Raw genomic sequence first — 26,428 nt, forward strand, 5'->3', positions numbered from 1 at the left:
CAGGTCGCATGTTTGGTGGCCCGGCATTGACTCGGACTTGGAACCATGCGTGCATCAGTGCAACACTTGCTTGCAACTGAGCAATGCACCAAGGGAGGCTCCATTGAGTCTGTGGTCATAGCTCTCCAAACCGTGGTCCAGGATCCACATAGATTTTGCTGACCCCTTTCTAGGAAAGATGTTTTTAGTAGTTGCAGACACTTACTCCAAATGGATTGAATGCGTAATCATGTCATCCAGCACGTCCACAGCCACCATTGAAAGCCTCCGGGCCATGTTTGCCACCCATTGCTTGTCCGACGTCCTTGTCAGCAACAATGGACCGTGGTTTCATCAGCTTGGAATTCAACCAAGTTTATGACCCGCAATGGCATCAAGCATGTCAGGTTTGCTCCGTTTAAGCCCGCGTCTAACGGTCAAGCGGAGCGGGCAGTCCAAACAATCAAGCAGAGCATGAAACGCGTGATGGACGGCTCCCTGCACACCCACTTGTCTCGCATTCTGCTCCTGCGATCCCACTTGTTCACCGGGGTTCCCCCGGCAGAATTATTAATGGAAATCCCTCAAAACCAGGCTCTCCCGAGTCCACCCGGATCTTAATGATCACGTGGAAACCCGGCGACACCGGCAGAACATGTACCACTATTGCGCAGCTGTTTCACGTGACACTGATGTTAACGATTCTGTGTTTGTCCTGAATTACGGTCATGGTCCCAAGTAGGTTCCTGGCACTGTTTTGGCCAAGGAAAAGAATAGGGTGTTTATAATCAAACTGTTAATTGGCCAAACGTGCAGAGAGAATTTCGATCAGACCAAATTGCGACTTACTGACAACCACGAACGACTTGAAGAGGACATCACCATCGACGATTCATCAACACACAGCCAACCAGCAATCGACCTCGACCGTTCCTGACAGTCCAGTCAGACCAGCCGCAGTGCAGTGCAGCAATGGTCCGGCCAACTCACACACGCTAGGGTTTGAACTTAGACGATCAACCAGGGAGCGAAGGGTTCCGGATCACCTCAACTTGTAAATAACTTGTACCAAAGATTTTGCGGGGTAGTGATGTTATGTATGTAACTACGTAATACTTAATGGTCACCTGCACACACATGCAGGGCCAGTATAAAAGGTTGGCTGCCATGTTGTTTAGGCACTCTGGAATTGTAATAAAGACGACGAAGGTCACACTAAGTTTAGCTCACAGTACTCAGCCTTGTGGAGTTCTACTATACATAACACATTCAAATTGCTATCAGTTGTCAGAGACAGAGACAGAGCGAAAAAAACGCAGACAGGGTAGATTTCTGTCTGCAATGTTTGAGCGATAGTCTGGTGGGGCAGATCACCTTCCCTTAATAAAGCCCGCCTGATTTCAATGAAATAGAAATCGGGCAGTTTCTATAAATGGCGGGTTATCCATTCTGCAAAATTATTGCCCAAGTGGTGAAAATCTACCCAACAGTGCCAATACACATTTATGGCTTTGTCAAATAAAAATCTAACTACCACGTGTGTTTTGTTGAAATTTAGTAATAAGGCTGTCTACAATTTTCTTACAACTGAAAGAGAAAGACAGAAAGAGATACATGTCGAGCAACCAATCACATAACCACCAAATTCTTAGGCACTGAATTTGCGGTCGGTATTACGATGTACTCAATCTGCCGTAATACCGCCTTTGAAATTGACTGCAAATTCGAGATTTCCGCGTGCGGATAATCCCGAACTTGCGATGTTTCAAATTCTGCTGTGACTTTCAAATCCTCATTGAAATCGAAAAATTGGGCTAATTGCCCACCTACTGCGCACCAATTACCCTGGAAAATATTACGGCTGGTGCAAACAGGCGAAGGAGCCTGTTTGCACAGCGCAAGCGATGGGAGGTGGGGGGGTATGCGAAAATTGAATAATAATTAATAAGCAACATTTAGAAGAACCAACCAGCAGCTGTAAAGGCTCGGTTTGTGGGATGAGATCGTTTTTGAATCTGGCAGAGTCTTCCAATAAATAACTACTTATTCCAATGTAGTCCCTGCATTTTTTAAAGTCAAGTATTGTATTTGTCAAATAAATATAATTACCATTACACCGTTTAATTTACAAGTTGTAATGCACAGAGCTTTCTATGTTTCCTGAGTGTCTAGTGAAAGGAGCACCACACCACATAATCCCAAGCACACTTACGTACAACAGTGGGCCCCTGGGATCCATGAGCCACAGCTCTGTGCACAACTCCAGTGTTGCAAAGCAAGTTTACGCTTGGGGCTTCGTACGAGGTAAGTGCGGATTTCGTTCAGAGGTTGAGGTGCATACTCGTTAGCTACACCGCCAACCACAATTTCAGGACCTATATTTACAAAGATCCCTCAGAAAGGCATGAACAATGCTGCCACATACAGGATCCACTTCAATCAGTGCCATCAGGCCCATGCCCTGACCCTCCTTGCTGGCAGACACAATGAATTGTCACAGTGAGCCAGCCCTTACATTCAAACCTCGCTTCCTGTGGCAAACCTCAGCACTGTCTTTCAAAGTTGCACCAAATTCCATCGTGATGTCTGGTAACTTACTGTCCAACTCAGGATCCCACCCTAGTTCTACTAAACCGAAGATCATTCCTCAGTTCATGCCACGCACAAGATTGGCTGCAGGTGCAGCTAAAGACCAATTTCCTCCCAAGCGCTGCCAAATGTCAGATATCTTCCATCAACTGGGGCATTTTGAATACGATTATGCTTTTTATTCGGTTTAATAACGTTTCTATGAAGGATGTTTTACTTTGCGAAAGGCGCTATATAAGTTAAAGTTGTTGTTGTTTATTTTCAGCAACAAAATGGATACTAATAAAAGTAAATATATATAATGGTAAAGGAATAGATATAAAATAATAAGCAAGAATCAATTAATAGTTTTTACAGATTAATGGCGAACTGTGAAATTCAATCTCCAAAGCATCAGTAAAAATCTTCAAAACATTTCCCAAATGCATTAACTGAATGTTATCCTCGACATGGGATAAACATCCCTGCTGTGAAAAACAGTGAGCTTTCTGACTCATCGCGAGCAACGCCATGGGAGATCTATTACATTATTCCTACAGATTTTTGTATCTGTCTATGTAAAAAAAATAACAGTGGACTAATTACACACCTTCATAACTTGTGTTTGCTTTCTAAATGTGCATAACGATGAGACGGCAGGGGGGAGGTGGGAAGACATAAAAAGGTGGGGGGCGCGCAAGACGGAGCATGGGGGGGGGGGGCGAGTGGGGGTGGGGGCGAGAGAGGGAGGGGGGCATGAAGGCAGAGTTTGCTAAAGTGGACTGGGAAAATAGACTAAACTGTTGATGAGCAGCAGCAGACATTAAAGGAGATATTTCATAACTCGCAACAAAAATGTATCCCAATGAAAAGGAAAGACTAAGACAAGGGATAACCATCTATGGCTAACTAAGGAAATAAGGCATGGTATCAAATTGAAAACAAGAGCATACAATGTAGCCAAGAGTAGTGGGAGGCCAGAGGATTGCTGAACTTTTAATAGCCAGCAAAGAACAACTAAAAGAATGATATCGAGAGGGAAGATAGATTATGAAAGTAAACTAACAAAATATAAAAATAGATAGCAAGAGATTCTACAGGAAGGAAGAAGAAAAAGAGTGGCAAAAGTAAATGTTGGTCCTCGAGAGGATGAGACTGGGGAATTAATAATAGAGAACAGGGAAATGAACAAATATTTTGTATCTGTCTTCATGTTAGAAGACAGTAAAAACATCCCAATAGTGGATAATCAAGGAGCTATAGGGAGGGAGGAATTTAATGCAATCACTATCACTAAAGAAGTAGTACTCGGTAAAATAATGGGACTAAAAGCAGACAAGTCTCCTGGACCTGATGGCTTACATTCTAGGGTCGTAAAAGAAGTGGCTGCGGAGAGAGTGGATGCATTGGTTGTGATCGACCAAAATACCTTGGATTCTGGGCCGGTCCCAGTGGATTCGAAAACCGCAAATATAACGCCCCTATTTAAAAAAGGAGGCAGACAAAAAAGCAAGAAACTATAGAACAGTTAGCCTAACATCTGCCGTTGGGAAAATGCTTAAGTCCATTATTAAGGAAGCAGTAGCGGGACATTTGGAAAAGCATAATTCAATTAAGCACAGTCAGCATGGTTTTATGAAAGGGAAATCATGTTTGACAAATTTGCTGGAGTTCTTTCAGGATGTAATGAGCAGGGTGGATAAGGGGGAAACCAGTGGATGTGATGTATTTGGATTTCCAGAAGGTATTCGATCAGGTGCCGCATAAGAGGTTACTGCACAAGATAAAAGTTCACGGGGTTGGGGGTAATATATTAGCATGGATAGAGGATTGGCTAACTGAGAGAAAATAGAGAGTCGGGATAAAAGGGTCATTTTCTGGTTGGGAAACAGTAATTAGTGAGGTGCCACAGGGATCGGTGCTGGGGCCTCAACTATTTACAATCTGTATTAATGACTTGAATGAAGGGACCAAGTGTAATGTTGCTAAGTGTGCTGATGATACAAAGATGGGTGGGAAAGCAAATTGTGACACAAAAAATCTGCAAAGACAGACGAAGTGAGTGGGCAAAAATTTGGCCAATGGAGTATCATGAGAAAATGTGAGGTTATCCACTTTGGCAGAAAAAAATAGAAAAGCAAATTATAATTTAAAATGGAGAAAAATTGCAAAGTGCTGCAGTACAGAGGAACCTGCCGTCCTTGTGCCTGAAACACAAAAAGTGAGTTTGCAGTTACAGCAAGTAATTAGGAAGGCAAATGGAATGTTGGCCTTTACTGCAAGGGGGATAGAGTATAAAAGCAGAGAAGTCCTGCTACACGTGTACAGGGTATTGGTGAGGCGACACCTGGAGTACTGTGTACCAGTTTTGGTCTCCGTATTAAAGGAAGGATATACTTGCATTGGAGGCTGTTCAAAGAAGGTTCATTCGGTTGATTCCGGAGATGAGGGGTTGACTTATTAAGATAGTTTGAGTAGGTTGCGCCTATAACTCATTGGTATTCAGAAGAATAAGAGGTGATCTTATCGAAACATTTAAGATAATGATGGGGCTCGAAAAGGTGCATGCAGAGAGAATATTTCCACTCATAGGGGAAACTAAAACTAGGGGACATAGTCTCAGAATAAGGGGCCGCCCATTTAAAACTGAGATGAGGAGCAATTCTCTGTCCCAGAGAGCTGTGGAGGCTAGGTCATTGAATATATTTAAGGTGGAGATAGACAGATTTTTGAGCGATACAGGAATAAAGGGCTATGGGGAGCGGAGAGGGAAGTGGACCAGAGCCCATAATCAGTTCAGCTATGATCTTATTAAATGGCGGAGCATGCTCGAGGGGCCAGGTGTCCTACTCCTGCTCCTATTTCTTATATTAGGTAATCTTAGTGGGTGATCCTGGCTAGAAATCCAGAAATAAAATTGAGAAAGTTAACTCTTGACTATTATTCTCTTGGAAATTGAAATATGTTGTGAAACAGAAGTTGAAATTAACGTGAATTCATGATTACAGACTTGTTAGAAACTTCTTAGTCTTCTCCATTACCAATAGCCATTACGAAAAGCTTGGCTCTGTTAAAGCTATGTTTCCAATACTGCAAAAAAATCAATTTGAATGGCCATATTCAAGTTTAATGCACTATTTACAGATAACGACATTTATATTTCCTGATGAGCAAACTTTCAGTCAGCAGCTTCAGTTTAAAATCCATTAACGTTAGTAGGAGTTGTGTACAGACCTCCAAACAGTAGTAGGGATGTTGGGGAGGGCATCAAACAGGAAATTAGGGGTGCATGCAATAAAGGTGTAGCAGTTACAATGGGTGACTTTAATATGCACATAGATTGGGCTAGCCAAACTGGAAGCAATACGGTGGAGGAGGATTTCCTGGAGTGCATAAGGGATGGTTTACTCGACCAATATGTCGAGGAACCAACTCGGGTGGAGGCCATCTTAGACTGGGTGTTGTGTAATGAGAGAGGATTAATTAGCAATCTCATTGTGCGAGGCCCCTTGGGGAAGAGTGACCATAATATGGTGGAATTCTGCATTAGGATGGAGAATGAAACAGTTAATTCAGAGACCATGGTCCAGAACTTAAAGAAGGGTAACTTTGAAGGTATGAGGCGTGAATTGGCTAGGATAGATTGGCGAATGATACTTAGGGGGTTGACTGTGGATGGGCAATGGCAGACATTTAGAGACCGCATGGATGAATTACAACAATTGTACATTCCTGTCTGGCGTAAAAATAAAAAAGGGAAGGTGGCTCAACCGTGGCTATCAAGGGAAATCAGGGATAGTATTAAAGCCAAGGAAGTGGCATACAAATTGGCCAAAAATAGCAGCGAACCCGGGGACTGGGAGAAATTTAGAACTCAGCAGAGGAGGACAAAGGGTTTGATTAGGGCAGGGAAAATGGAGTACGAGAAGAAGCTTGCAGCGAACATTAAGGCGGATTGCAAAAGTTTCTATAGATATGTAAAGAGAAAAAGGTTAGTAAAGACAAACGTAGGTCCCCTGCAGTCAGAATCAGGGGAAGTCATAACGGGGAACAAAGAAATGGCAGACCAATTGAACAAGTACTTTGGTTCGGTATTCACTAAGGAGGATACAAACAACCTTCCGGATATAAAAGGGGTCAGAGGGTCTAGTAAGGAGGGGGAACGGAGGGAAATCTTTATTAGTCGGGAAATTGTGTTGGGGAAATTGATGGGATTGAAGGGCGATAAATCCCCAGGGCCTGATGGACTGCATCCCAGAGTACTTAAGGAGGTGGCCTTGGAAATAGCGGATGCATTGACAGTCATTTTCCAACATTCCATTGACTCTGGATCAGTTCCTATCGAGTGGAGGGTAGCCAATGTAACCCCACTTTTTAAAAAAGGAGGGAAGAGAGAAAACAGGGAATTATAGACCGGTCAGCCTGAACTCAGTAGTGGGTAAAATGATGGAATCAATTATTAAGGATGTCATAGCAGCGCATTTGGAAAATGGTGACATGATAGGTCCAAGTCAGCATGGATTTGTGAAAGGGAAATCATGCTTGACAAATCTTCTGGAATTTTTTGAGGATGTTTCCAGTAAAGTGGACAAAGGAGAACCAGTTGATGTGGTATATTTGGACTTTCAGAAGGCTTTCGACAAGGTCCCACACAAGAGATTAATGTGCAAAGTTAAAGCACATGGAATTGGGGGTAGTGTGCTGACGTGGATTGAGAACTGGTTGTCAGACAGGAAGCAAAGAGTAGGAGTAAACGGGTACTTTTCAGAATGGCAGGCAGTGACTAGTGGGGTGCCGCAAGGTTCTGTGCTGGGGCCCCAGCTGTTTACATTGTACATTAATGATTTAGACGAGGGGATTAAATGCAGTATCTCCAAATTTGCAGATGACACTAAGTTGGGTGGCAGTGTGAGCTGCGAGGAGAATGCTATTAGGCTGCAGAGTGACTTGGATAGGTTAGGTGAGTGGGCAAATGCATGGCAGACGAAGTATAATGTGGATAAATGTGAGGTTATCCACTTTGGTGGTAAAAACAGAGAGACAGACTATTATCTGAATGGTGACAGATTAGGAAAAGGGAAGGTGCAACGAGACCTGGGTGTCATGGTACATCAGTCATTGAAGGTTGGCATGCAGATACAGCAGGCGGTTAAGAAAGCAAATGGCATGTTGGCCTTCATAGCGAGGGGATTTGAGTACAGGGGCAGGGAGGTGTTGCTACAGTTGTACAGGGCTTTGGTGAGGCCACACCTGGAGTATTGTGTACAGTTTTGGTCTCCTAACTTGAGGAAGGACGTTCTTGCTATTGAGGGAGTGCAGCGAAGATTCACCAGACTGATTCCCGGGATGGTAGGACTGACCTATCAAGAAAGACTGGATCAACTGGGCTTGTATTCACTGGAGTTCAGAAGAATGAGAGGGGACCTCATGGAAACGTTTAAAATTCTGACGGGTTTAGACAGGTTAGATGCAGGAAGAATGTTCCCAATGTTGGGGAAGTCCAGAACCAGGGGTCACAGTCTGAGGATAAGGGGTAAGCCATTTAGGACCGAGATGAGGAGAAACTTCTTCACCCAGAGAGTGGTGAACCTGTGGAATTCTCTACCACAGAAAGTAGTTGAGGCCAATTCACTAAATATATTCAAAAGGGAGTTAGATGAAGTCCTTACTACTCGGGGGATCAAGGGTTATGGCGAGAAAGCAGGAAGGGGGTACTGAAGTTTCATGTTCAGCCATGAACTCATTGAATGGCGGTGCAGGCTATAAGGGCTGAATGGCCTGCTCCTGCACCTAATTTTCTATGTTTCTCTGTTTCTATTATGTATCTTTGTAGTTTAACAAGTTCTGCACATTCCCCGATAAAAATTCAGAAGTTAATTCTGCTCTTGGTGCAAGATAAAGCACAAAGCAAATTGCTTGGTATTCCATTTTCCAGTAACTTTCGAAATTGTAGTCTCAGGGAAACAGTCTTATCAAATAGCCAGTTTGACAATTCTTGTCCCAAAAATGCTTGTAGAATCTTGGAATACACTTTTAACAGAATGCAAAACAAATAAATTGAAGTATCTGGATTGTGATCCTGGAATAAAATAAAGATTGCAAAAACAACAAATGTTTTTGCCAGTTTATTTTCTGGAAAAAATAATGGCCAAGCTTGTCAATTAAAGCTGAGTGGTACGTGGCACACTTTACTGCTAAAAGATAGGATTGAGTAAGAGGAAAATTATTTAAAGGTCCAAAAGCAAAATATTGCGGATGCTGGAAATCTGAAATAAAAATAGAAAATGCTCAGCAGGTCAGGCCGCATCTGTGGAGAGAGAAACAGAGTTAATGTTTCAGGTCGATGATCTTTTGTCAGAACTAGAAAAAGTTAAGAGATGTAACTGGTTTTTAGCAAGTTCAGAGGCAGAGAAAGGAAAGAAGGGAGAAAAGAAACAAAGGAAAGGTCTGTGATAGGGTGGAAGGCAGGAGAGATTAAATGACAAAAGGTATGATTGTACAAAGCAAAAGGAAATTATATGGGACAAGTAAAGAAACAGCAACAGCTGCCGTCTGAAAAAATGGGAGCAGTGATTATTATATGAAATTGTTGATTTCAATGTGGAACCCAGAAGGCAGTAAAGTGCCGAATCGAAAGATGAGGTGCTGTTCCTCAAGCTCAAGATAATAGGACAAATGATTTAGACGAGGGGATTAAATATAGTATCTCCAAATTTGCAGATGACACTAAGTTGGGTGGCAGTGTGAGCTGCGATGAGGATGCTATGCGGCTGCAGAGTGACTTGGATAGGTTAGGTGAGTGGGAAAATGCATGGCAGATGAAGTATAATGTGGATAAATGTGAGGTTATCCACTTTGGTGGTAAAAACAGACTATTATCTGAATGGTGACAGATTAGGAAAAGGGGAGGTACAACGAGATCTGGGTGTCATGGTACATCAATCGCTGAAAGTGGGCACGCAGGTACAGCAGGCGGTAAAAGGTGGCAAATAGTATGATGGCCTTCATAGCTAGGGGATTTGTATATAGAAGCAGGGAGGTCTTACTGCAGTTGTACAGGGCCTTAGTGAGGCCTCACCTGGAATATTGTGTTCAGTTTTTGGTCTCCTAATCTGAGGAAGGACATTCTTGCTATTGAGGGAGTGCAACGAAGGCTCACCAGACTGATTCCAGGGATGGCTGGGCTGTCATATGAGGAGAGACTGGATCAACTGGGCCTTTATTCACTGGAGTTTAGAAGGATGAGAGGGGATCTCATAGAAACATGTAAGATTCTAACAGGACTGGACAGGTTGGATGCGGGAAGAATGTTCCCGACGTTGGGGAAGTCCAGAACCAGGGGACATAGTCTTAGGATAAGGGGTAGGCCATTTACGACTGAGATGAGGAGAAACTTCTTCACTCAGAGAGTTGTTAACCAGTGAATTCCTTGCCACAGAGAGTTGTTGATGCCAGTTCACTGGATATATTCAAGAGGGAGTTGGATATGGCTCTTACGGTTAAGGGGATCAAGGGGTATGGAGAGAAAGCAGGAAAGGGGTACTGAAGGAATGATCAGCCATGATCTTATTGAATGGCAGTGCAGGCTCGACGGGCCATATGGCCTACTCCTGCACCTATTTTTCTATGTTTCTATGTTTACTTTGGACTTGGAACATTAACCTAAATTTTTCTTGCTGATGCTGATCAATTTGCTGTACATTTCTAGTAATTTCTGTTTACATTTCCAATTTCTAGCATTCATGATTTTCTTTTTAAACTTATTATGTACATTTAAAGCTCAACACCAGGCAGGAAAAAGCAATCCACTTGATCGGCATCATCCACCACCTGAAACATCCACTCCTTCCATCACCGGCATACCCTGTACTACATTATGCACTGCAGTCACCAAGGCATCTTTGGTAGCATCTCTCAGACCTGCAACCTTCACGACTGAGAAAGACAAGTGCAGCAGCTGCTCGAGAACACCATCACCTCCAAGTTCCCCTCCAAATCACACACCATTCCGACTTGGACACATATATCTCACCATTCCAAGATTTTGACCCAGTGACAATGAAGAAACTCCCTACCGAACAACACTGTGGGAGTAACTTCACCACATGGACTACAATAGTTCAATAAGACAGCTCACCACCACCATCTCAAGGGAAACTAGGGATGGGCAACAGATGCCGATGCCCATATCCAGAAAATGAATTAAAAAAGGAATTTTTACAAACTATTCAAGTAAAAAAAGACAGCATGATGACATTTTGTCTTCAATGTGCTACCAGCACAGAATGCTGATTTGTTCTTGTAGTTAATTACAAATTTTGAACTGGTTTGTTCCACAGTTGGAGAAACTTGTCAAAATCATGTCACACTGCTGCTATGCACCTCTTAGCTGCAAGCTGAAGAGTATGAAAAGCCTTGGACTAAGTTACTTACTTGCTCTCTTAGCAAGAAATGACATATGACAGATAAAATTGAGGAAACAAAAAATGAGAAAGGCATTTAAAATATTTGTAATTTGCATGTCATTTACATATATATAATTCTATTTTTTTTATTGTGAACTAAACTGCACATGCAAAGTTCTGATTTAAACTCTTGAAATGCTTTTCTCATGCTCAATATAAAAACCAGCTCCCATAAGCAAGGACTCTGACTTCCCCAATGAACAAAAGCATGACCTGGTGTGCAAAATAATCTGGTATAATGTGTCCTGGGCAAATAATAGATTTATTTATCGTCTCTGGATTTATATGCAGGATTGCTAATACGCACTCACGTTGCTTTAGAAGATGACACTCAATCTCACGAGGCAAGGTTGGACAAGTTTATTAATAGCTAGTCTTTCACAGTGGAATTGAAATACAACCATTTTTTGAAGTCAGCTCAAACAACACTAGTTCTGAATCAGTTCAAAAATTAAGCAGACAAATCAATTGGTTAAGATCCTTTGAATGGCTTTCTTTTCAGTAGTATTGGTAGATTAGTAACAATCAAATCCTTACTATCTGTGGTCATAATATGACACAAGTATTCCTGTCTATGGTGTTGCATGTTGTCTCTCAGTTGCAACTCGGTCAAACTAACTAGATTATCATTAGTGTTAAAACCTTAATCTACTATCATTCTTTTATATCGTCTTGTTGTTGAGAAGTCAATTACTCTTAACTAGACAGTCAGCCTCATTAACATGTATACAAAGACCTGTCAAAGACCACCTGGAGGAAGAGTCAATGAAGGCTGTTTAAATCAAAGTTGCTGTGAATATTGTGAAGAGGAGTTGTTTGTCCATCTGAAACTTGAATATTTTTGTTTTTTCTATATTATCTGACATACTGAGTGTTTCCAGCATTTGTTTTTTGCCCTGAATAGATTGTGACCGAAATTAATTGTTGAGTGATGCATTTTTTTTTAATGTATTCGTTCATGGCCAGCATTTATTGTCCAAAACTAATTGCCCTTGAGAAGATGGTGATGAGCCATTGAATCACTTGCTCGGCAGTTAAGAGTCAACCACATTGCTGTGGGTCTTGAGTCACATATAGACCAGAACCTAAAGGACATTAGTGAACCAGATGGGTTTTTATAACAATCCAGTAGTTTTATGGTCACCATTACTGATACTAGCTTTCTATACCACACTTTAAAAAATATTTAATTAACTGAATTTAAATTCCCCAGCTGACATGGTGCGATTTGAACATTAGTCATTCGTCTAGGCCACTGGATTACTAGTCCAGTAACATAACCAGTATGCTACCGTACCCATACATGATTGGAGCGTGGGCAGATACAGCAGGAGTGGCGAGGTCGGGGCCAACGAGCAGCGAGAGATTGTAGAGCAATGTGATCGGGGCCCAGGAGAGGCGTGATTTCGGGGCCAGAAGAGGCGAAGGCCCAGGGGCAACATGAGTCAGCCCACACTGCGCTATGTGTGCGCATTAGGTCCGTGCAGCAGAGCAGGTCTCCAGTAATCTTGGTTAATCCTTGCCACTGGACTAAGACCTAGCTCTGTCAAGCCGTGTGGTGGTTGGTGTGCAATGGCCACCCCACGTTAAAAAAAATCCACGCACAGGCATCTTCCACCCTTCAGGATGTAGTTCAGGACCTGGAATATTAGGTCCTTCATTTAAATACCTGTGAACTCATCCTTTTTTTGGCGTGGAAACATGTCATCCTCGTTTCAAGGGACTGCCTCTGATGATGATGATGACAAAGACCATGCTCAGTGATACATAGTATGTGTTTCTAGCATTTCGTCATTGTTTTTTCTCAAATGTTACATCTGTTCGTAATCAACAGCTTAATGGACTACTTTCTGATATGTTTCAATGAGGGCCAGAAAAACAGTTATTCTTTTTGCACTACTATTGGAATTACACTTCCGATGTTTGCAATCAGGGCACATATAATACACATTACATGCAAAATCCTGAATGATTACTGAACCAAACATTCAGTGAATACAAGAAAATATCAAAACCAGAACTTTCAAACTAATTTCTACAAAAATCACAGTAGAATTTTTTTTGGAGTAGACTAAATGTCAGTAACTATTTCTGACAAAGATTACTATTTGCAGCTAGTGATTGTCAAAAACAATTTAGCAATTAGTTGGTTTTGCTCTCAATCACCTACCTCTGACACTCTCCAGCATGCAGAATTAAATCCTCATTATTCTTTGCACTAATGGTCAATTCATGCTCTGTTGAGTTGAAGATATCTAAGAGAAGGTGGCATTGCCGGGTGCTGTTGAAACAGAATTCAACACGTTTAATAGCACAATCAAAATCAAAGAATTTTCAAACAGACCAGAAATAAAATGACTACCAAAATACAGAGTGATGTTTCAAGATGCATGTCATTTAATTTGTCCGTATAAGAAATAGTATAATCTGGAATATAGAACTTACATTTTAGATTCAAAATACCCAATCACACAGTGTCTTCCTATATATAAAATAAATGTGTGTCCGACATGTGTAGTGGTGCAGTTCACTGGTTTCATTTGTGTTTCAATATGTCACACCATCGAGTGAGATCTTGATTTAAGTGACACCACAGGAGAAAGCACATGAGTGAAAATAAGGCCCTTTCCCACATGAGTGGAAGCCTGATCAGCAACTATCAGGTTACTTGTATTATTTTATATAAATGCATGTTTTCAACTCAAGTGCAACATGATATGCACAGCACTTGTTTGGCCACCTATCTTCGGTTGACGAATACCTGTATTTCTCATGCCCAGCACAAAACCTAGCATCCATAGGCAAGCATGTAATACCTATGAACTGATAAGATATTGTGCACAAGTTATCCGGAATAGTATGTCCGAGGCAGACAACAGACTAGTTCATCATCTCTGATTTTCATTTAACATTTCCATAAGTGCCCACGTTACTTCAGAAGATAATTCATATCACTCATGACATTTATAAAACAGAATAAGCTGACAAATAGGTTTACTCAGACAGAAGCATTTACAGAAGCAAATAACAATAGCAAGTTAATGCAAACAACAAAACTCCTTTGAACCATTTTAAGAAAGGGTGAGAGAGACAAATATGGTCTAGTTGAGCTTTTATTGATTGGCTTTCTTAATAGATCTTTCTAAAAAGATGGGCAAATGCTTCGCAGCAGGGGAACAGCCACTTAATCCGTACTGATTACAGTCTTTCTTGAAATTACATAATTGTCATATCTATAGAGCTGCATCTCGTCATTTCAGCTCGTCTAAAGCCTGGTACATCAAAAGTTTGACATTCTTATTTCAAAAAGCCCTGCGAAATAGTTTCACCTTTTAGAAGTCAGTGTGTGAGGCAGAGGTACTGGGCTCAAAGCATGGACAGCAAACTGCCCAACACATTCATAAAGCTTATCAATGACCTCTTCTGATGTTTGGCAAGTGCTATCTGTAATATGACGACCCCGATGAGATTATGCCATTGATTAATAGCCCTGTGAAACATGCTAATTGTTTCAAGATGTGCTTGGTGACTGTTCACCCAGGTGCACAAGTCAGTGAGTGAACAACTATATTGAATTACAAAGGCCTTTAACACTGTTAACCGCGAGGGACTATGGAACGTCCTCCTCCGTTTCAGCTGCCCCCAAAAGTTTGTTGCCATCGTCCACCTGCTCCACGATGACATGTGAGCCGTGATCCTGACCAATGGATCCACCACAGACCCAATCCATGTCCGGACAAAGGTCAAGCAGGGCTACGTCATCGCGCCAACCCTCTTGTCGATCTTCCTCGCTGCAATGCTCCACCTCACACTCAACAATCTCCCTGCTGGAGTGGAACTAAACTATAGAACCATTGGGAACCTGTGCAACCTTCGTCGCCTACAGGTGAGATCCAAGACTGTCCCATCCTCTGTGGTCGAGCTACAGTATGCTGACGACGCTCGTGTCTGCGCACATTCAGAGGCTGAACTCCAAGTCATCATCAACATCTTCACCGAGGCATATGAAAGCATGGACCTTACGCTAAACATCCGTAAGACAAAGGTCCTCCATCAACCTGACCCCACCACACAGCACTGCCGCCCAGTCATCAAGATCCACGGCGCGACCCTGGACAACGTAGACCACTTTCCATACCTCGGGAGCCTATTATTAGCTAAGACAGACATTGACGACGAGTTTCAACACTGCTTCAAGTGCACCAGTGCAGCCTTCGGCCGCCTGAGGAAGTGTGTGTTCCAAGATCAGGCCCTCAAATCTGGCACCAAGCTTATGGTCTACAGAGCTGTAGTGATACCTGCCCTCCTGTATGGCTCAGAGACATGGGCCATATACAGTAGACATCTCCAATCGCTGGAGAAATACTACCAACGATGTGTCCGCAAGATCCTGCAAATCCCCTGGGAGGACAGACCCACCAACGTTAGTGGTCTTAATCAGGCCAACATCCCCAGCATCGAAGCACTGACCACACTCGACCAGCTCCGTCGGGTGGGCCACATTGTTTGCATGCCCGACACAAGACTCCCAAAGCAAGTGCCCTACTCGGAACTCCTACACTGCAAGAAAGCCCCAGGTGGGCAGAGGAACCATTTCGAGGACACCCTCAAGCATCCTTGACAAAGTGCAACATCCTCACCTACACCTGAGAGTCCCTGGCCAAAAACCGTACTAAGTGGAAGAAGTGCATCCAGGAGAACACTAAGCACCTCTAGTCTCGTCACCGAGAGCATGCAGAAAACAAGTGCAGGCAGCAGAAAGAGCGTGCGGCAAACCAGACTCCCCACCCACCCTTTCCTCCAACGACTGTCTGTCCCACCTGTGACAGAGACTGTAATTCCCGTATTGGACTGTTCAGTCACGTAAGAACTCACTTTTGGAGTGGAAGCAAGTACTTCCTCAATTTCTAGGGACTGCCTATGGTGATGATATTCAATTGATTGTCCTTTTCTTTACAGATTTCACATAGAGCCAAATGAAGTCAGAGGGCAGATCGCCCCCCACCCCCCCCCAGTCAGAGAGCAGAACCCCCTCAGTCATAGAATCATAGGGCTAGAACCTCCACTTTTGTGCTTATTGCCCAAAAATGCACGTTATTTCCGGCGTGGGTGGTAAAAGAAAAGGGTTTTCAGATCGCCGGCTTCTCACCAATTCTCAAAACACCTATTTTACATTTTTGAAAATGGGCATTACCGCGAGCAATATCAAATGGGCGGTAACGCAAAATTTTTTTTGACCTTCTGCCGTAAAGTGTGGATGTCCTTAGCAGTGGCATGGCAACGCTCGATTCCCACGATTCTGGAGGTCAAGGGTCACCATGATATGTGCAGAAGAGGAGACAGAGAGAGAGGGAGCTCAGAGGGACTGAAGGCATGGCTGGGTGTGGTGTGGCTGCTTTGGGAGGAAGGAGGGAGACTTTAGAGCTTGTCAGCACGTAGGCAAACAAAAAGTAGCCACATATTTGACCGAATTTGCCCTAAAATGGAGGGAGGAGGAGGAAGCGGCATCACAGAATGCTGTGGAGACTGACACTGGAAAGAGCAGTGAGGTGGGAGAGGAGCACATTGGAGGCCACAAAAGAGCCAGGAGGTTCTCGGACGAGGCAAATGCCTCTCTCCTGCAGGAGGTCGAGTCATGCTGGGTTGATTTGACACAGGGAGGGCGTGGAAAGCCCACCCCAAAGGCCCACCAGAGGATATGGACTGCGATAGCAGAGGTGGTCTCGTCGATGATCAACGAGGTGCGTGAGGACAACAAATGCCACAAACGATGGAATGACCTTGTGGAATCCGCAAGAGTAAGTATTACATTGATTTACATGTATTTATGTATTTATAGAATTTGATTTGTAATAGTCATGAGTGACTATCAGCAGATGTGAGGTCTTTCACTTTTACAGGGAATGTTTTCACTCAAAGCCTGCAGTCACGGTGTACGTCTTTAGGTAAAGAATGATAATAATCATAATAATCATGATTACATCTGTCAGTTAAGTGTTGTTGCATTCTCTGTGACAGTACCTCGCAATGATATCACACAATGGTCTCATGCCATGTCATCCTGTCACCTTTGACAGAAGAAGCTATGAGGTCCGTGCAGAGGTGAACGGGTGGGGGGGGCCACCAGTCCCCAGCAACATCACAGAAATGGAGGAGCGAGTGCTAGCACTCGTGGGGAAGCACCCCGGGACAGCCATGGATACATCTGCAGATTCTGAAGTGATGCCACGTGACTAAAGCTTACACCATTGCGTGATGTAACGTCAATAGATACCACACCAACTCATATCCGAACAATCAAAAATGATAGATGATTTCTAAAAGTGTCAGAAATAATGCTGGCTTAATGAAAATCATTGCAATGCACAATGTGTTGATGGTCATGAAATGTGATGTCTGCAATGATTTTGAGAGCGGTGGTGCTTTTGTCGTGCATATGTTGCGTGTAGCGCTGGACTCACCTTGCCACCAGAGCACCTCCTTCTCCTCTAATAACCTCATTTGTGCCTTGCAGCTCAGCCAGCAGCGCGTACCAAGGCAAGACCTCAGAGGCCAGAAGGTGGGGGCGCAGGGCAGGAGTCGGCGGACAATCCTACTACATCTGGTGCTGAGGAGCTCCGATTGTCTCCCATCAATCCGTTGGGTCTGTTCTTGACGGATGAGAGCGCGGACTTCGAAGAACCTGCATCGCCACGCACCAGAACCCATTCCACCCCAAGGTCATCGAGTGGTCCTCCGGTCATTCCCGCCTTCACTCTTGAGGTTCGAGCCCCAAGCATCTCTCTACAGGGCACCCCATTTGTCCCCAGGACGGCGCCGACCCTGCAGAGGCCTCATGGACGCGGCAGGTCTGTTCCACGAGCGCGACATGGCAGCAGAGAGATGGTACAGTTGTCCAGGAGGACTGTACACATTAGTGACCAGCTCATCGAAGCATTGGGGGGCATATCCCGACACCTGGCCAGCATGACCGAGTACATTCCGCGCATGGCAGAGTCCCTGGATGAGATAGCCAGGAACACTGCTGCCTCAGGCCTCCCAGTGGTCCTCGAGTGCGGCACTCTACCCCTAGGTTCCGCACCACCATTGCGAACGACAGATGAGAGCAAGGACCAAGATCCTGCTTCTGCATCAGAGAATGTTGTCCCCTCGGCAGCTCCCATTCCCGTACCTGTGCAACCACCGCAGCTGCCTTCATCCCCCCAATGAGGCACCGCCTGAGGAGCTTCTCGGCCAGGCGCCGTCGTGCGAGGAGAGGAAAGGGTAGAGGTGGGGAGAAGGAGAGGCGGGGGAAGGAAACTGAGGTGCATGTGTGCAGGTGATGGCTGTGTTTTATCTCCATCTGGGTGTATGCAATTTGTTGCAATCTATGGGGGCTGGGGACCACACTCCTGCTTTGCCTTCGTATTCTGTGTTGTTAGACATGTTGAACATGTGATTAATGTCAATGGTGGAAAAAGTGGGTTGTGGGCAGGGGGTTGGGTGTTATTGATGATACTTAAGATTCAGACCAATGTTGGTATTAAACTTTTGTTCTTGAACATAACCTTGTTGCGCATTGTCTCAGATAGCTGGACAGTTACACACTGATGATTCCTTACCATGAAAGGGTTAAATACAACTTAACGTCAATCAACGTAAATTTTAACTGGCACCAAGATGATGGGCACCATTAATGTCTGAGCTGCACACACACAGCAGTGCGTCAGCGTTGGAACTCTCATCAGCGCTCTTTCAGGCAAATCTTTCCGATATCAGCTCCTCACCTAAGAGCGGGATTTAACAAATGCCAGCCACACCGCTGACATTCGTTCCAGTTAGTTCCACTTTTTGTGGGCGGTTTTTGAGCGAGCAACATTGTGGGCGATGTGTGCGAGGTGGTGAAATTGAAGATGGGCGATCTCCATGGCCGCTAGTTTGGGTAAATATGCTCTTTATGACAAAAAACAGAGGGCGGGCGTTAATATTGAATCTCGGCGTTAATTCTGTGCAGAAAGTAATGCTGGGCGATATTGTGGGGGTTGAATTTGCCCATTCTGCTGATTCCGCCCCAAAAACGTGGGCGGGCGATGATATTTTTTCTCGGCGTTTAGCCCATTGGGAAAATAACGCTCAGCGATAAGTCTCCTAAAAAAAAAGCCAGTCAGTTTCCATTTTGTGCCAGAATGGGCGACATATGGGCATTATATATCATTTCAGTGGTAAAATGGGCATTAAGCATGCAAAAAAAAAAAGTGGAGGTTCTAGCCCATAGAATAGTTACAGCACAGAAGGTAGCCATTCGGCCCATCAAGCCCGTGCCGGCTCTCTGCAAGAACAGTTCAGCTCGTCCCACTCCCCTTCCTTTCTCCGTACCCTGCAAATGTTTTTCCTTCATATACTTATCTAACTCCCTTTTGAAAATCATAATCGAGTCTGCTTCCATCACCCTCTAAGGCAGTGCATTCCAGATCCTAACCATACGATGTGTAAAATTGTTTTCCTCATGTCGCCTTTAGTTCTTTTAAGGTGAGAGGTGAGAGTGACTGCCCTTGATATTAAGGCAGTATTTGTCCAAGTGTGCCATCACGGAGCCCGGTTAAAACTGAAGTCAATGGGAATCAGGGGGAAACCTCTCCAGTGGCTGGAGTCATACCCAGCACAAAGGAAGATGGTTGTAGTTGTTAGAGGCCAATCATCACAGCCCCAGGACATCACTGCAGGAGTTCTTCAGGCCAGTGTCCGAGGCCCAACCATCTTCAGCTGCTTCATTAGTGATCTTCGCTCCATCACAAAGTGAGAAGTGGGAATGTTCGCTGATGACTGCATAGTGCTCAATGCCATTCGCAACTCCTCAAGCAATGAAGCAACCTATGTCCGCATGCAGCAAGACCTGGATGACATTCAGGATGGGGCTGGTAAGTGACGAGTAACATTCACGCCACACAAGTGCCAGGCAATGACTATCTCCAACAAGCGAGACTCTAACACCGCCCCTTGACATTCAACAGCATTACCATCACTGAATATCCCACCATTAACATTCTGGGGGGCCACCACTGACCAAAAACTTAACTGGACCAACCATATAACCACTGTGGCAACAAGAGCAAGTCAGAGGCAGGTCAATTAGGGATGGGCAATAAATGCTGGCTTTGCCAGTGACACCCACATGCCATGAACACATTTTTTTAAAATCACCTCAAAACTGGTTCTCAACCCTTCCGCCAATGGGAGCAGTTTTTCTCTATCTACTCTGTCTAGATCCCTCACGAGTTTGGACACCTCGATCAAATCTCCTCTCAACCTTCTCTGCTCTAAGGAGAATGACACTAGCTTCTCCAATCTATCCACAAAAATGAAGTCCCTCATCCCTGGAATCATTCTTGTAAATCTTTTTCACAACCTCGCTAAGGCCTTCACATCCTTCCTAAAGTGTGGTGCCAAGATTTGGACACAATACTCTAAGTTCAGGCCGAACCAGTATATAAAAGTTTATCATAACTTCCTTGCTTTTGTACTCTATGAGCTGGACTTTCCACTTAGATCACTCGGACCCAGAAAATGGGCGCTGTTCCAGCCTGAGCAATGTTTCAGCTCTCAGGATCACTGGAAGATCGGCCATTTTTCAGATCGCAACTTCCGGTATTTTTTTTCCGGCGATAGCTCAGTGATGTGGACTGGGCCTTCATGTTGCAAAATGGGCCCCAGCAATGTGGAAGGCAAGACGTCCCTAGCAACGGCCTTTCTGCGCGTGCGTTTTTTTTTTGCAAAGAAGTTTTTCCACAATTCGGGAGGTCAGGGGTCATCCAGACATGCACAGAAGCTATGGGAGGGAGAGAGAAAGAGAGACACGTACAGAGAGAGAGAAAGCAGTTAGAGAACTAAAGAAAGCAATGAGAGAGAGAGAGAGAAGATAATAAAAAAAATGTCCCAGCACGAGGAGTCTGCAAAGAGTGGGCAGGATGTGGGGGGGGGGGGGGGGGGCCAGATGGGGTGGGGAGGAGGGCCAAACCCTTCTCCGACGAGGCCGAAGCCCTCGTCGGGGAGATGCACTCTCACTGGGCCCAATTAATCCGGGGTGGGCGTGGGAAACCGCCACCCCGGGCGTATCGGAAAATGTGGGGGGAGATCGCCGATGTAGTGTCCTCGGTGTCCCACAAGCCCAGGGGATCGGACCAGTGTCGAAAAAGGTGGAACAGCTTTGTTTCAAGAGTAAGTATTAAATAAGATTTTAAATTACAATGATCCACTGAATATGTAAATCTGCCAAATTGAAATTACGTTGTGTATTCTTGCGTAGATTCCCGGCTAAGATTTGGTCAGGGTTCTGAACCTGCGCCCTTTGAGTCTAACTTTGGCACTGTCTCCTTTTGGGTTATGTTGGTGGATGGGACACGGTTGAGCACTGAGGGGTCCGGTCACCTTCACCCACACTGTCAGTCTCTCCGGCTGCTGTCACTTAAACAGTGACCCAACCTGGACTGGGGAGAGAGCTGCCCTGGCTCCCTGTCTGCCCTGGGACACTGAGACATTAGCTCCGGTCATTGCCGAGCTCACCAGCTGTCCTGATTCCCAGCCTCCCACCCCCCAGGGGCCCTTCATGGAGATTGGAGTGGAGATGCTTGTGTCAAGCATTCGATCCTAAACACGATCTTTGTTCTAACCATGCATCAATTGTGGATATAACGTTGGAAACTGTTGTCTTTCCACGATAGTACCTAATCAATCAGCTTATGCCATGTTCTTGTCACGTTTGCAGAGGAAGATATCTAAGAATCGTGCGGAGTGCAGGCGCACTGGAGGAGGGCCCGCACAGCTGGTAAAGCTCACTGACTTCGAGGAGCGTGCGGCAGCACTTTTCGGGAGCCACAGTCGCTTGGCCACCACCCATGGTGGTACAGAACCTTCCTTTGCATCACGTAATATATAAAGCAGTGTTAACTTAAAGTAATGGAACGTCATTTCATTATAATCTACGAATGATGTCATGCTATGCATGCAGTTTCTGTGCTACTCTCAGGTTAACAACATAAGACGTAAGAAATAGGAGCAGGAGGCGACCATCTGGCTCCTCGAGCCTGCTCCGCTATTTGATAAGATCAATGCTGATTTGATGTAGGGCTCAGCTCCACTTCCCTGTCTGCTCCCCATAAACCTTCACTCCTGTATCATTCTGTCGATCTCCAACTCAAATATAGTCACTGATCCAGCCTCCACAGCTCTCTGGAGCAGTGAATTCCACGTAGATGTACTACCATATTTACTACCATATGATGCATTAATATGTAACGTCTCGGTCACATTTATTGTAGTAGTGCTGCTCCTCTTACATATGCCAGTGCAGCGCAAGTATCATGTGTACCTTTCTGTTCTGATAAGCTCACTTGTGTTTTGCAGGTCACCCAGCTCCTGAGGCGCAAAGGGAGGCCGCACCTGCACAGGCAGTGAAGAGGAGGAAGAGGAGAGACCACCGAGTCAGGGGAGGAAGGAGATGTTATGGAAACAGAGGAGGATGCCCCTTGCATCCCGGTGAATGTTGTACCAGCGGCCACTTCGTCGTCTTCGATAAAAGAAGTAATGGGCCCATCATCATAGGCAGTCCCTCGGCATCGAGCAAGATTTGCTTCCACTCCTGAAGTGAGTTCTTTGGTGCCTGAACAGTCCAATACGTGAGCCACAGACTCTAACAGGTGGGACAGATAGTTGTTGGGGGAAGGGTGGGTGGGACTGGTTTGCCACACGCTCTTTCCGCTGCCTGCGCTTGATTTCTGCATGCTCTTGGCGTTGAGACTAAGTGCTCAACGCCCTCCCGGATGCACTTTCTTCAGTTCGGGCAGTCTTTGACCAGGGACTCCCAGGTATCAGTGGTAATGTCGCACTTTGTCAGGGAGGCTTTGAGGGTGTCATTGTAACGTTTCTGCTGCCCACCTTTGGCTCGGTTGCCGTGAAGGAGCTCCGCATAGAGCACTTGCTTTGGGAGTCTCGTGTCTGTCTTATGGCTTTTCCTACCTTGTGCAATGTTGGGGTTTCACTGAGGTGGTGGCGGGTCACATGCTGCGGGATGGAGTCGAGAACACTCGAGTCAAAGGCAGAGTCTCGATTGAGGAGATCTTCGAAGTGCTCCTTCCAGCGGGCCCTGACAGCCTCGGTTTCCCCGTTATGACCAGCAGTGGGGTGGGGCTTTGGGAGTTTGGACCGTTGGGGTTTGCAGCAGGCGACTCCAAGGCGTACAGTGCCCACGCCGACCCCACAGAGGTTGAGTCAGCGAGGTTGGCACGCGTTGCTATGGGCAAATCGAATTAAGGGCATGTACAGACTGTGCATGGAGAGCGTCACGATAAGTCGCTAGCTCCTCCAGGCATTTGTTGGGTTCATGGGGAACATTGCCCGGATATCCGCTCGCATATCGGAGGATATGCAGCAGATGATCAGGGAAATGCGTGAGCAGACCGCCGCCATCCATGCCTTGCGGCGTGCGAGACTGGTGGGAGACGGCACTGCACACCAAGGTGCCGTCCAACCAAGCACCAGCACAGACACAAGTCAGGAGGAAGAACTTCCTTCTGGCTCCGAAGTAGTTTCCTCAGAAACGTCTTCTCGTCCACCAACCCGAGAGGATCCGGCCACCGTCAGAGTCAGCACCCACCCACCGCCCTTCACCCTTGCCTCCAGCAAGTCGTCACCGTCCCGATACCCTGGGATTCAAACGGGAGGGCTAAGATACAGGTACATGATCTGGAGGGAAGCATGGCTGCAGGTAGGGAGGGAGGTGTTTTATTGTTGTTATTATTGTTCTGTTCTCACTGATTTTTAAATTTAGTGTTGGGTGACTGTTGGGGGCGGTGGGGGGGGGAGGGGGGGAGGGGGGGGAAGGCGCTGTTCGGGCATTACAGTTAAAAGAGACAGTGACCGTTTTAAATTATTAAAACATTTTATTGAATTTTATAATTGTTGTGCAGTGTCTTCTAATAACGTAAGGTAAGGTAAAACATGAATTCAACTGTTGGAAAACAACGGCCAGGCCCGGCAAGGATGGAACGTAACGTAACGCAACTGCAACTGTTGTCTTTCCGTAATTTTAACTGTCACCAATGTAAGTTTATGCAAAGCATTCATTTATAAGCTGCTGATGCAAGAGTTTTGCAGCTGTGTAACTCTCACGGGGCTTTTCCAGTCTTGTGGGGTGGGGGCATGGGTTCATCGCCAGGCTGATTAGAAACATAGAAAATAGGTGCAGGTGTAGGCCATTCAGCCCTTCGAGCCTGCACCACCATGCAATAAGATCATGGCTGATCATTCACCTCAGTACCCCTTTCCTGCTTTCTCTCCATACCCCTTGATCCCTTTAGCCGTAAGGGCCATATCTAATTCTCTCTTGAATATATCCAATGAACTGGCATCAACAACTCTCTGCGGCAGAGAATTCCACAGGTTAAAAACTCTCTGAGTGAAGAAGTTGCTCCTCATCTTCGTCCTAAATGGCTTATCCCTTTATTCTTAGACTGTGCCCCCTGGTTCTGGACTTCAACATCCAGAATTTTTCCTGCATCTAACCTGTCCAGTCCCGTCAGAATTTTATGTTTCTATGAGATCCCCTCTCATCCTTCTAAACGCCAGTGAATAAAGGTCCAGTCGATCCAGTCTCTCCTCATATGCCATTCCTGCCATCCCGGGAATCTGTCTGGTAAACCTTCGCTGCACTCCCTCAATAGCAAGAATGTCCTTCCTCAGATTAGGAGAGCAAAACTGAACACAATATTCCAGATGAGGCCTCACCAAGGCCCTGTACAACTGCAGTAAGACCTCCCTGCTCCTATACTCAAGTCCCCTAGCTATGAAGCCCAACATACCATTTGCCTTCTTCACCGCCTGCTGTACCTGCATGCCAACTTTCAACGACTGATGTACCATGACACCCAGGTCTCGTCCCCTTTTCCTAATCTGCCACCATTCAGATAATATTCTGCCTTCGTGTTTTTGCCACGAAAGTGGATAACCTCATATTTATCCATATTATACTGCATCGGTCATGCATTTGCCCACTCACCTAACCTGTCCAAGTCACCCTGCAGCCTCTTAGCGTCCTCCTCACAGCTCACACCGCCAGCCAGCTTAGTGTCATCTGCAAACTTGGAGATATTACACTCAATTCCTTCACCTAAATCATGAATGTATATTGTAAATAGCTGGGGTCCCAGCACTGAGTCCTGCGGCACCCCACTAGTCACTGCCTGCTATTCTGAAAAGGACCCATTTATCCAGACTCTCTGCTTCCTGTCTGCCAACCAGTTCTCTATCCACGTCAGTACATCACCCCCAATACCTTGTGCTTTAATTTTGCACACCAATCTCTTGTGTGGGACCTTGTAATAAGCCTTTTGAAAGTCCAAATACACCGCATCCACTGGTTCTCCCTTGTCCACTCTACCAGTTACATCCTCAAAAAATTCTAGAAGATTTGTCAAGCATGATTTCCCCTTCATAAATCCATGCCGACTTGGACCGATCCTGTCACTGCTTTCCAAATGCGCTGCTATTTCATCTTTAATAATTGATTCCAACATTTTTCCCACTACTGATGTCAGGCTAACCGGTCTATACTTACCCGTTTTCTCTTTCTCTCCTTTCTTAAAAAGTGGTGTAACATTAGCTACCCTCCAGTCCATAGGAACTGATCCAGAGTCGAGAGACTGTTGGATAATGATCACCAATGCATCCACTGTTTCTAGGGCCACTTCCTTAAGTACTCTGTGATGCAGACGATCAGGCCCCGGGGATTTGTCGGCCTTCAATTCCATCAATTTCCCACCTAATAAGGATTTCCTTCAGTTCCTCCTTCTCTCTAGACCCTTGATCCCCTCTTATTTCCGGAAGGTTATTTGTCTTCCTTCGTGAAGTCAGAACCAAAATATTGTCCTCCCAGAGGTCCTCGTCGTCATCCTCGTCTGCCTGTTCCGCCTCCACTCTCTCCTGAGGTGGACCGGCAGCCGCATCTAGCAATTGTTGTCCTCTCCTTATAGCTAGGTTATGCAACATGCAGCACACCACAATCAACTCAGCGACCTGGTCAGGGTGGTATTGCAGGCTGCCTCCAGAGTGGTCCAGGTATCTGATGCACTGCTTCAGCACTCCAATTGTCTTTTCAACGATATTACGTGTAGCTATAGAACTTTTGTTATGGATTTAACCCTTTGTAACTTGCATTACACCTGACCACCAGAAGGCCCACCTGTTGGAATCCCAAGGGATCCCAGCATCCCTTGGGAGCACAGTATATAAGCTGGACACCACGAGGTAGCTACAGTCTGGAACCTTAATAAAAGGAGCTAAGGTCACACTTGCTCATTACACAGTACTCAGTCTCATCATTTATTATGAGTGTGACAATTGGCGACGAGGTAATGAACAACCGCGCAAAAATGTAAACAACAATC

At 45.2% G+C, this 26,428-nt stretch overlaps 1 protein-coding gene across 7 annotated transcripts in view; it reads right to left on the reverse strand.

Annotated features, from left to right (window-relative positions):
• trappc9 (trafficking protein particle complex subunit 9) overlaps positions 1–26,428 on the reverse strand; it is a 1,402,808-nt gene that overhangs the window by 705,925 nt on the left and 670,455 nt on the right. For all 7 annotated transcript variants that reach the window (XR_011595734.1, XM_070892854.1, XM_070892846.1 and 4 more), the window contains one exon: positions 13,183–13,293. Coding sequence is in view for 6 of the 7 variants with exons in the window: in XM_070892854.1 (XP_070748955.1) it covers positions 13,183–13,293 (111 nt within the window). In the remaining variant the exon portion in view is untranslated. The remainder of the gene's footprint in view (positions 1–13,182; positions 13,294–26,428) is intronic.

This window comes from Pristiophorus japonicus, chromosome 1 (genome assembly GCF_044704955.1).
Source record: "Pristiophorus japonicus isolate sPriJap1 chromosome 1, sPriJap1.hap1, whole genome shotgun sequence".
NCBI classification, from domain to species: Eukaryota; Metazoa; Chordata; class Chondrichthyes; family Pristiophoridae; genus Pristiophorus; species Pristiophorus japonicus.